Raw genomic sequence first — 12,461 nt, 5'->3', positions numbered from 1 at the left:
TGTTCCCCAGGTGTCCCTTTGTCCCCAAGACGTGTCCCTGCATCCCTGTGATGTGAGTGCTCAGGTGTCGGGGCTGGGTGTCCCCAGGTGTCCCCTATGTCCCCAGGGCCATGGCCCAAGGATGGGACCCCTCAGGTGTCCGTGTGTCCTTGGGCATGCACGTGTGTCACCAGGACGTGTCCCAGGCTGTCCGTGTGTCCCACACCCATCCAGACCAGCCCGAGGAGGAGGAGGGCCATCCAGACCAGCCCGAGGAGGAGGAGGGGACACCCCAAAGACCCCAAGGCAGGTGGCACTGGGGACAGAAAAAGCCATTTCTAACCCCAAAATGCTCCCAGGTCACCCCAAACTTCCCTTCCCAGGGGGTCCAGATTCCCGGGAATGCTGAGGGTGACAGGAGGTCCCCAAGGGAGAGGGGACATCCCAAGCCAGGTCCCCCTTGTGGCCCTGCCCAGCGTCGATTTTGGGGTTTGTTTGTTGTGGTTTTGTTTTGTTTTGTTTTTCTTTTGATTTTTTATTTTTTTCTCTTTTTTTGCTCCTTTTTTTTTTTACATAAAAAGTTCCGTAAAAATTGGATAAAGTAAAATGCTCGAAGCAGTAAAATCAATCTTATCAACATGGCCAGAAATCCGCAGTATTTACAGGGAAACGGAGGAAACCTCGCAGAACCAAAAGGAAAAACCAAGGAAACAACCAAAAAAAAAAGAAAAAAAATTAAAAATCCGGGAATAACCCCCCAAAGTCTCCTGCCAAACATTCCCGTGGGATTGGGATGTTTGGGGCTGAAAGCAACAGGGAAAAAAGCAAATTATTATCAATATATTCACATATACGTTAAAATATAATACAGAGCTTGGGAGCAGCGCCGCCAGAGCCGGGCTTGGCAAAGCCTGCAGCAGCAAAAGCAGGCTTGGGAAAGCCCAGCTCGTGCTCAGCGACGGGAACCAAGTTTGTTTTCCTTAAAAAACCAAAAATCCATCGTCATAATAATAATAATAATAATAATATAATAATAATAAATTCACAGGTTGGTGGCTCGGGAGGGCGAACCCCAGCGGCAGCGGGGGCCGGGGGTTATTCCAGGGGCTATTCCAGCTCCGTGTCCTCTTTGGGCTTGTAGAGGATCCCGAATTTCTGCATGTACTTCTTGATGTACTCCTTGGTTTTGTGTTTGACGTTCTCGTTGCACTCCAGGTCCTCGGGGTTCTTGCAGTACTTGAGCTCCTTGTTCATCACCCCGTGGGTCAGCTGGGGGAATGCTGGAGTCAGCCTGCAATATTCCCACCCAGCCCCGGCCTGGCCACTCCCCAGGGCACTTCCAGATGCCTCCTCTTATTCCCAAATATTCCCTGAGCCACTGTCATACTATTCCCAAAATATTCTCTAAACATTTGGCATTGTTCCCTCAATATCTGCTGTTATTTTCCAAGCATTCCCAAGCTATTTTCTTATTATTCCACAAATATTCCCCCTCTTATTTCCAGATACTGCCCAAGCTATTACTATATTGTTCCCCAAATATTCCCCAATAGTCCTCAAATAGTCCTCAAATAGTCCTCAAATATTCCCCAAAATACTCCCCAAGTATCTCCCAAATATTTCCCAAATATTCCCTAAATATTCCATTACTTCCAGATATTGCCCAAGCCATTGTTATATTATTCCCCAAATGTTCCCCAAATATTCCTCAAATATTCCTGAAATATTCCCTGATTATTTGGGATTGTTCCTTCAATATCTGCTGTTATTTTCTAAACATTCCCAAACTATTTTCCTATTATTCCCCAAATATTCCCTGTTATTTCCAGATATTACCCAAGCCATTGTTATATTATTCCCCAAATATTCCTCAAATATTCCCTAAATATTCCTGAAATATTTGGTAGTGTTCCCCAAATATCTGCTGTTATTTTCCAAACATTCCCCAAGCTATTTTCCTATTATTCCTCAAATATTCCGTTACTTCCAGATATTGCCCAAGCCATTGTTATAATATTCCCCAAATATTCCTGAAATATTCCCCAAATATTCCCAAAATATTATTGCCCAAATCTTTCCTCTTATTCCCCAAATATTCCTCAAATATTCCTCAAATATTCCCCAAATATTCCCTAAATATTTACTATTGTTCTCCCAATATCTGCTGTTCTTTCCAAGCTACTTTCCTATGACTCCCCAAATATTTCCTGTTCTTCCCCAAATACTTCCTATTACTCCGTAAATTATTTTTACATTACTTCCCAAATATTCCCCAAATAATTCCTAATATTCAATTTGCTATTATTCCCCAAATATTCCCTAAATATTTCCTATTATTCCTCCACATTATTTATCCAGTATTCCCTATTATTCCCCAATTATTCCCTGTTATATACCAAATATTCCCTCAGATGCTGTCACATTATTTCCCAAACCTCTCCTGTTATTCCCCAAATACTCCCTAAATATTTCCTACTGTTCTCCCAATATCCCTCCACCATTTCTCCTTCCCTTCCCTCATCCTCCAAGGAGCTGGAGGCAGTTGGAATGACACAATCCCATTTCCTGGGCCATCCCTTGGTCCCCATGTCCCCATACCCCATTGTCCCTGCACCTCCCATGTCCTCACGTCCCACACATCCCTGTGTCCCCAAATCCCTGTGTCCTGTACTTCCCATGTCCTTGTGTCCCTACGTTCCTGCACCGTGTTCCTACATCTCAGTGTCCCAGTGTCCCCATGTCCCTTTATCCCTGTGTCCCCATGTTCCTGTACCCTCCATGTTCCCATGTCCCACATCCTCCTTGTCTCTGTATTCCCAAGCTCCCCCACCCCTCCTGTTCCCAACTCCTCAAACCCTATTTCCCTGTGTTCCTATATCCCTTATCCTCCATGTGTCCCCAGGGACCCACATCTTCATGTCCCTGTGTCCTCATGTTTCAGCATCCCCATGTCCCCACGCTCCCATGTCCCACATTCCATGTCCCCATACCCACTGTCCCCATGTCCCCACATTCCTGTGTCCCCATGTTCCTGTGTCCATGTTCCCAAACCCCACATCCCCATGTTCCCTGTACCCACTGTCCCCATGTCCCCACATTCCTGTGTCCCCATGTTCCCATGTCCATGCTCCCATGTCCCACGTCCCCATGTCCCCATACCCACTGTCCCCATGTCCCCACATTCCTGTGTCCCCATGTTCCCATGTCCATGCTCCCATGTCCCACGTCCCCATGTCCCCATACCCACTGTCCCCATGTCCCCACATTCCTGTGTCCCCATGTTCCCATGTCCATGCTCCCATGTCCCACGTCCCCATGTCCCGCTACCCTCCATGTCTCCACATCCTTTGTCCCCGTGCTCCGTGTGTGACCAGGTCCCTGTGTCTCAGTATCCATGTCCCCACGTTCCCGTACTCCTCGTGTTCCCAAGTCCTTGTGTCCCATGTCCCTGCACCCTCCGTGTCCCCCCACATTCCCACATTCCCACCTTGCGTGCCAGGTGTTTGAAGTCCTCGGTGGTGGTGATCCGGCCCACCTTGCAGTCGGGTTTTCTGTAGGGATTCAGGCACTGCACGATGAACTGGGACATCTGTGGGACACACACAGAGTGCTGGATCCACTCCCTGCTGCCACCACCCCATCCCACCCCATCCCACCCCATCCCATTATCCCATCCCATCCCATCCCATCCCATCCCACCCCATCCCATCCCATTATCCCATCCCATCCCTCACCTCTTTCCTGAACACCTCCTTGCTCTTCTTGGCCAGCTCGCTGGACGTGTCAGCCTCGGCCGTCTTGGGCTTCTTGGAAGACTGGAGAGGAGCACAGGGATGGAAATGATTCCCTGGTCCTGCCTTGGGGACAGCGCTCCTGTCCCACAGCCTGGTGGGCAGCACAGCTTCCAGCCCATTCCCAGGGACATTCCCAGCCCATTCCCAGGGACATTCCCAGCCCAATGCCAGCACTCCCCCCAGTCCAATCCAGATCTTCCCAGCCTGATCCCAACGAGCTTCTCAGCCCAGTTCTGAGGAGTTTCCAGGCCCATTCCAGTGCTCTCCTCAGCCCATTCCCAACACCCTTCCAAGCCTGTTTCCCAGGCTGATCCAGGTACAATTCCCAGACAAATGCCACCACGCTCCCACCCCAAACCAGGGATTTCCCAGCCTGGCCTCAAGAACTTCCCTGCCCTCTCCTGGTGCTCTTCCCAGCCTTATCCAGCAAACTTCCCCACACAGCCCTGGTGCATTCCCCACTTCAATCCTGGTGAACTTTCAGGTGACTTTCCCAGTTCATCCCAGTGAACTTCCCAGCCCAATCCCAGTCTGGTCCAGGCACACTTCCCAGCTCATTCCTGGTGAGTTTCCCAGCCCAGTCCTGGCACGCTCCACACCCCAAGGCAGGCATTCCCAGCCCAATCCCAGTGAGCTCCCCATCCCAATGCCAGCAGGCTCCTCGCCCCAGTCCAGACACAATTTCCAGTCTGATCCCAGCACAGTCCCAGCCCTGCTCCTGCCACTCCCCAGCTCGGTCCCAACACATTTCCCAGCCCAATCCTGGCACAATTCCCAGCACACTCCTGGCCTGGGAGGCACGGGGACCACTCCTTGTTCTTGTTTTCTTTGGAAAAAAAGCTGGAAAAAGAGCAGGAGCGTGTCCTGGGGAAACCAGGCTGGTCCACAGTGGGAATAAGTTCTGTGGTGGTGGATTTTCCTTCAGGAATTTGCTGGGAGGGCTGGGGCGCCCCACAAGCATTCACACGGATTATCTTTAGCTACAGTCAAGATAAAGGGAATTTTCTAGGAATTTCTGGCTGCTTCCCTGAGTACTGATCCCTGATTTACTAAAGGAGTAGAATCCACTCCAGCTGCATCCCAGAGCCCATCCCTTCACTCTGGATCCACACCCACCTCCCACACGCTCCCATCCCAAACTCTTCCATCTCCCTGGAGCCTGAGGAGGGAAAAGCAGCATCCCTGCACCAGCAGCATTTTCTGGGAGAGGTCTGGGATCCAGGTCATCCCAACTTGGATTGTAAGGACAGGGAGAACAAAAGGATTTGTTAAAGGTTTGGAAAGCTGGGGGAGGTTTCCCTTCTCCTCCTGCTCTTTGACGATGTCCCAATATTTCTTTTAATTTAAAAAATCCCACTTTTTAAAAGTATTTGACACTGAAAAAAAGCAGGAAAAAATCCCTTTCAATCCCTAAAAATGTGCCTGGCTGTGGGGCAGAGCTGCAAAACCCGGGAGCACAGGGACAGGGTGTAAATCAGCCGTGCCAGGGAGGTTTTATGGCCGGGGCTTGGCCGGAGCAGGGACATCAAAGCTCCTGCTCCAGCCCCAGGCTCGGCCGCCACTTCAAAAGGCGGAGAATGGGGAGCAGATGGCCCGGGATGGCTGCAGAGCTCCATCGGCAAAGCCACTCCCAAAGCCTCCTCATTCCCAAAGCCTCCTCATTCCCAAAGCCTCCTCATTCCCAAACACTCCTCATTCCCGAGCCCCTCCTCATTCCCAAAGCCTCCTCATTCCCAAACCTTTCCTGAACCCCTCCTCATTCCCGAGCCCCTCCTCATTCCCAAACCCTCCTCATTCCCAAACCCTCCTCATTCCCAAAGCCCCCTCATTCCCAAAGCTTCCTCATTCCCAAACCCTCCTCATTCCCAAACCCTCCTCATTCCCAAACCTTTCCTGAACCCCTCCTCATTCCCGAGCCCCTCCTCATTCCCAAAGCCTCCTCATTCCCGAGCCCTGCCATTCCCAAACCCTTTGTCATTCCCAAACCCCTGGTCATTCCCAAACCCTTTTCAAACCCTTCATCATTCCCAAACCCTTCCCAAATACCTCATTATTCCCAAACCCTTTGTCATTCCCAAATCTCTCATCATTCCCGAGCCCCACTGTTCCCAAACCCTTCCTGAACTCCTTGTCGCTCCCAAACCCTTCTGAAACCCTTCCCCATTCCCAAACCCCTCATCATTCCCAAACCCTTCCCCATTCCTGAACCCCTCACGATTTCCAAACCCTTCTCAAATCCCTCATGATTCCCAAACCCTTCTCAAACTCCTCGTCATTCCCAAACCCTTCCCGAACCCCTCGTCATTCCCAAATCCTTTTTCATTCCCAAACTCTTTGTCATCCCCAAACCAAACTGCCCCAAATCCTTCTCCACTCCCAGATCCTACTCTATCCCCAAACCCTTCCCCACCAAATCATTCTCCATCCCCAAATTCCCTCTCCATTACCAATCCCTTTTCTATCATTAAATTCTTCTCAGTCACTAAATTCTTCTCCATAACCAATCCCTTCTTCACCCCAAAATCCTTCTCCATCACCAAACCTTTTTCTACTCCAAACCCTTCTCCACCCTCAATCCCTTCTACATGATGGATCCTTCTCCATCAGCAATCCCTTCTTCATCCCCAAACCCTTCTCCACCAAACCCTTCTCCATCCCCAAACCCTTCTCCAGCAATCCCTTCTCCTCCACCCAAACCTTTCTCCACCAATCCCTTCTGCACCCCAAAATCTTTCTCCTCCACCCAAACCCTTCTCCACCAAACCCTTTTCCACCAATCCCTTCTCCATCTCCAAACCCTTCTCTGTCCCCAAACCCTTCCCCATCCAACCCCTCTCCACATGGGATGAGGGCAAAAATTGGTGTCAAAAGTTGGCAGGGAAGGATGAGGAGGAGAAATGAAAACTCAGTTTCCAAGCTCCTCCTTGTGCCAAGGTGCCCATTCCTCCTTGGGGAATTCTTCCTAATTTCAGGCTAAAACTCCATTTTAAATTTATTTTAATATCAAAACCTCCATATCAAGGCCTTCCTCCCTCATCCCTCCGAAGTGAAATCCCATAACCCTAAGGCTGCCAGGAAAACTAACACAGGAAAATCCCCAGAATGGTGCTGTCCCTGTTTTCCAGCCTCTGGGGGAGATGGGAATGGAGAGGCCACAAAGATGGGGGGAAAACCAGCCTGGGATGGGAGCAAAAAGCCAAACACTTGGGAAAACCTGGAGTTCTCTTTTCCAGCAGCTGGGATCTGCTCCTCTGACACCAACCTTCCCATGGAGAACCAATGGGAAGGGACAAACTCATCCCAAATCCAAACTTTTTCCATCTAAAAGGATGCAAAACCTTCAGCATCCGGCCTGCCTGGCTTCCTGCAGGGCCACTCCCTCAGGAAAGCCATTTTCCAAGGGAAAACCGGGATTTCAAGTGTGCTTTAAACGGAACAGCGATCCTGGCTTCTCACTCCTCTTGTGCCTTTCCATCAAAATCCTCCCCCACAGCCCAGGAACACTGGGAATAGCAGCAGCAGCTGTCAGACACGGTGCCAGCGGGTTTAATCCCTCCTGGGTGGGTTTAATCCATCTGGGAAAGGTGTGGGGTGGGGAGGAGGGTAAAAGATCCAAGGAATGTGGCTGTAATTTCAGGGTGGGAGCGTTGGAGGCAGGAGCTGCGACCACGGGAGTTCAGTGCCAGCAAAAACCCGACCTTCCGGCCACCCTGGCCCAGAAGAAAGGAATTAAAGCTCTGGAGTGAGCAGGAACCACCCCAGCCTGAGGTCAGCCAGAGCCACGGCTCGTTTAGGAATGAGGGATTCAGGGAAATTCAGGTTTGGAGTATGCAACAAAACCTGAAGGAGCAGCCAGTTCATGTCCAGCCTGAGGTGAAGCCCTTGGATGGTCACCTCAGCCCTTGCCTCATATTTACCCCAATTTCTGGGATAAAAGCCCACATCTATGGAAGCACCTTCCCCTGCTGCTCCCTCTGCTGTGCAGGCAGCACCGAGACCCTCAGAACTCCATGGGAGAACAACTCCCAAGCAGAAAAGCACCAGCACTGATCGATTTCCCTGCTCACAAGAGCCCAATGTTCTCCCCAGCACCTCATTCCCACCCCAGGGATGCTCCCAAACATCTCCAAGCTGCTCTCCACCACTGAACTTCAGCTCATCCCTCCACAGGGATGCATTTCCCACCTATTCCAGCTTCAAATCTCCCTATGGAGCCTCCAATTAACATTTTCTTGCTCAATCCCAATATCCTTCAACAATACTTGCAACCCCAAGATCCCAGAATATCATGGGATAAATGTGACACTGATCCAAGGATAAAAATCCTTGAAAAGGCTTCCCTGGATTCCTCTGTGGAAGCAACAGCCCCTTGGCTGAGCAGGGAGTGCCAGCTCTGAGCTCATTTTCCAATTAACTTTTTTCCAGGGAGATAAATATTTGTAATTTCATCGGAGTGAACTCGCCAGGATTCCTGGCTGGGAATGGGATTAACCCTTGGCATCCTGGCAGCACGTGGAGAGGCAACAGCAGCCACGTGGGGTGTCCCTGGGAGCTGCAGGATGGACAGCACCTCCAGGAAAACCCCGGGAACGTGGGAGCAATGGAGCAGCAGGAGAATTGACTCCTCTCTTTCCATGGATTTTCTCCAGCTTGTTAAGGAATCAGAAAGGGGTGGGAAAGGCTCCTGAGCTACACCCTTATTTTGTCCTTTCTCAATGTTACTCCCCCTCATTCCCACTTTTCTGGCCAGCTCCACACAGAGGTTGGAATCCAGGGCAGAACTTCAGGGAAGTCCAGTGTCCATTCAACACCAGAACCAACCTGAGCGTGGCCAACAGAGCCACTCCAAAGGATCCGGGGTCACTTCTGTGCCCCTGGCACCTCCCAGCCCCACAGTGAGGAGCTCCATGGTGTGTGCCCAAGATTTGTGCCCCTCACCTTCATGGGGTTCTCGTCGTACGTGGGGGTGCCCAGGTCCATCTCGGCCTCGTGCTCCAGGCTGGCGTCGTCCCCGGGGCTGTCCCACGTTGGGGGATCCCACTGGGTTTGTCTGCAGGGAGGGAAACACACCACTGTCACCTCCTGAGGGAAACTGGGACCTGCTCGTGGGTTGTCCCATCAGCTGGGACATCCAGATTCCATCAGAACTCCTGACACGTGGAATTCACAGCACTGCTCTTGATTTGAAGGTTTCTAAGTTGGAGAAGGTTAAAAACAAGCAGGAAGAACTGAAGAAAGGAAATCCACACCGTTTTCTGCATGGTGACACTGTGGGATCAAGGATGTTCACCACCAGGATGGAATTCCCAGCATGGAAAGGGTGGGAACATCCCAGCAGAGAGCCCAGGGAAGGTTCAGCCTCCTTGGGTCTCCTCATCTCATCCCAAACTTCCAAACAACACAATTCACCAATTCCTGCTCCACTGGTTTCAATTCCAGGTGTTTGAAGGTCTCCTGCTCTGCTGGAGCAGGGAGGAATCCAGGAGGGAGAAGGAAAAGATTTATGGATGCAGGGAAATGTGTGCCAGGAGCAACAACTGACAGCAGGAAATGGATATGGAGGGAAATATTCCTGCTTATCCTTTCGGAGGTGGATCCTCATCCACACCTCCCATGGAGGTTGGAAATTTTTAAAAATACCTTTTTAGAAGCTCAAAACTCATTTTAATTTCAGGTAAATTCATAGGGATTGATCCAAAACCTGGTTCTTTCCAAAACTGATGGGAAAGGTGTAGGAAAAACATTGGGAAAATTGTGTTTCTTCGAGATGGGAGCTGGGCTCTTCTCCCAAAAAACAAAGAACAGGACAAGAGGGAACGGCCTCAAGTTGTGCCAGGGGATGTTCAGGTTGGATATTGGGAAAGCTCCTCCAAGGAAAGGGCTGTCCTGGACAGGGTGCAGGGCCCATCCCAGCCCTGCGGATGTGGCACCTGGGGACAGTGATGCCCACACCTGTCGCAGACACCTTTGCACTAAAAACCCTTTCTTGGGATTTTCTCCCTTCTGAGAAGCTGAGAGGCCTCAGGAACAAAGTGTAAACATTGATTATCTGCTGCTGTGGAATGCAGCAGGGGCATCTGTGATTGGGCCATCTTGGATGTTTAATTATAAACATTAATGGCCAATCAAGGCCGAGCTATCTCGGACTGAGTCTGAGAGAGCTGCTTTTTGTTATCATTCCTTTCCATTCTAATCTTAGCCAGCCTTCTGAGAGGAAACCTTTCCTTCTATTCTATTTAGTTAGTTATAATGTAATGTATATATATACCATAAAATAATAAATCAAGCCTTCTGAACATGGAGTCAACATTGTCGTCTCGTCCCTCACCTGAAGACCCCTGTGACCACTGTCACACACACCCACCTGGTGACCACGTGGTAGTAGTAGATCTTTCCCTCAGGATCCCGGGCTGTTTTCCAGTTGGGAGGGAGGACGATGGTTTTGGGTTTGGGAGGGGAAGGCGGAGGCAGATCCAGGAGGTTGTTGGTGACCACCAGCTCTGGCTGCAGACAGCACGGAAGGGACGAAGTTAAAGTTGTGAGGGCTCACAAAAGGTGCCCTGGCAGCTCTTTATGCCACAGGAAAACACCTCCCCATCCCTCTGGATGCTCACCTGCTGGATGGGCTGGGGCTGCCCGGCCGCCACGATGGTGGTGACGGCTGTGGGGGGCTGCACGATGACTCCCTGTGGGTGAGCCGTGTAGATCTGCTGGCCCTGGATGTACTGCAGACCTGGCTGGGCATAGCTCTGCAACAGGGAATCACAATCAGCTGCTGTTCCCAAAAAAACCTTCACTGCAGGAGTGCAGCTTCCACCAGGCCAGGTGTCCCTGCCTGGCCTTGGACACCTCCAGGGATCCAGGGGCAGCCACAGCTGCTCTGGGAATCCCAGCCCAGCCCCTCCTCACCCTCACAGCCAGGAATTCCTTCCCAATATTATCCTCAGATTTTTGTAATATCATTCATTCTGGTAGCTCCAGACTCTACTTTTAAAAGCCAGTGGAAGTTGAGATCCCACATCCGTGTTTTACTCAGCTTTTATCCACAAATCTCCATTCAACAGTCAAAAAACCAAAATACTCCTGCAAGCTGCAAATTCCTGATTGGGCCCAACAACTGTGGAATCATCACCCCTGGATGTGCTCAACGTCTCCAATCCCTGCATGTTCTCAGTATCCCCAATCTCTGGATGTGTTCAATATCCCCCCATCCCAGAATGTTCTCAGCATCCCCAATCCCTGGATATTCTCAGTATCCCCCATTCCTGGATGTGTTCAATGTCCCCCATCCCTGGATGTTCTCAGTATCTCACATCCCTGGATGTTCTCACTATTTCCATCCCTGGATGTTCTCACTATCTCCATCCCTGGATATTCTCAGGTATCTCCCATTCCTGGATATTCTCAGTATCTCCCATCCCTGGATGTTCTCACTATCTCCCATTCCTGGATGTTCTCGGTATCTCCATCCCTGGATGCTCTCAGTATCTCCCATCCCTGGATGCTCTCAGTATCTCCCATCCCTGGATGTTCTCAGTATCTCCCATCCCTGGATGCTCTCAGTATCTCCATTCCTGGATGTTCTCAGGTATCCCCCATCCCTGGATGTTCTCAGTATCTCCATCCCTGGATGTTCTCAGTATCTCCATTCCTGGATGTTCTCAGGTATCCCCCATCCCTGGATGTTCTCAGTATCTCCATCCCTGGATGTTCTCAGTATCTCCATCCCTGGATGTTCTCAGTATCTCCATCCCTGGATGTTCTCACTATCTCCATCCCTGGATGCTCTCAGTATCTCCATCCCTGGAAGTTCTCAGTATCTCCCATCCCTTGGAATGTCCAAGCCCAGGCTGAACAGGGCCTGGAGCAATCTGGGATAACAGAAGGTGTCCCTGCCATGGCACTGGACACTCTTTAAGGTTCCTTCCAACCATCCCCATTCCAGAATTCCATGATTCTCTAATTTATACCATTTGTAGATGGAAAATACCCTGGAATGTGCTTTCCTTCTACTCCTGGGTAGGAAGCTCCCTGGGAAGAGCTAAGAAGATGCTCCAAGAGAAGCACAGAAGTTACAGTGAGTAACTTGCTGGGGAAGATGAAACAGGAAAGCCTTATAAATATGATGGTCTGGCAAAAGATTTTGAGAATATGGAAACTGTAAGTGAGACTGAAATGAAAGCTTTGAGATCCCTCAGTTACTGAACAACTGGGAAACAATGGTGTGGCCAGCTGAAGGTGATCCCCTTTTGATGGAACAATACCCTCTGCCTGCAGACAGCTCCAAGGGGCAGAGCAGACCCCACTAGCTCGGCAGAAGGGGCCCAAAGAGGAGTTTTTAGGGTTTGAAATATAACACAGTGTGGTAATGTAGTGATTCTTATAGGCTGTATGTGAATGCTGTAGGATTTGTATCTTGTACTAGATTGGTTAGTGAGAATTAGAATATTCAACACCGTAGAAGATTTATGGTATTGTAACGGGAACCTCGCTCTCTTACCCTTTTACTCTCTCACCCTCTCATCCTCTCTCCCCTCTCCTCTCAGTCCTGCTCCAGCTGTGGCTGGCAGCTCCCAGCAGGGCCCTGCACCCAGGCCCTGTGCAATAAACCCCAAATCCCAGCAGGGCCCTGCACCCAGGCCCTGTGCAATGAACCCCAAATCCCAGCAGGGCCCTGCACCCAGGCCC

At 50.4% G+C, this 12,461-nt stretch overlaps 1 protein-coding gene across 2 annotated transcripts in view; it reads right to left on the bottom strand.

Annotated features, from left to right (window-relative positions):
- Positions 1-586: 586 nt before the first annotated feature.
- SETD2 (SET domain containing 2, histone lysine methyltransferase) overlaps positions 587-12,461 on the bottom strand; it is a 43,249-nt gene continuing 31,374 nt past the window's right edge. For both annotated transcript variants that reach the window (XM_063167199.1, XM_063167111.1), the window contains exons 15-20: positions 10,388-10,522; positions 10,138-10,277; positions 8,712-8,823; positions 3,714-3,794; positions 3,467-3,568; positions 587-1,248 (exon numbers count right to left, since the gene is read on the bottom strand). In XM_063167199.1, coding sequence (XP_063023269.1) covers positions 1,087-1,248; positions 3,467-3,568; positions 3,714-3,794; positions 8,712-8,823; positions 10,138-10,277; positions 10,388-10,522 — 732 coding nt within the window. In that variant the 3' untranslated portion in view covers positions 587-1,086. The remainder of the gene's footprint in view (positions 1,249-3,466; positions 3,569-3,713; positions 3,795-8,711; positions 8,824-10,137; positions 10,278-10,387; positions 10,523-12,461) is intronic.

Source organism: Melospiza melodia, chromosome 1, assembly GCF_035770615.1.
Source record: "Melospiza melodia melodia isolate bMelMel2 chromosome 1, bMelMel2.pri, whole genome shotgun sequence".
Taxonomy (NCBI): domain Eukaryota; kingdom Metazoa; phylum Chordata; class Aves; order Passeriformes; family Passerellidae; genus Melospiza; species Melospiza melodia.
Note: the sequence above shows the minus strand (reverse complement) of the source record. Positions and strands in the feature narration are given on the sequence as shown.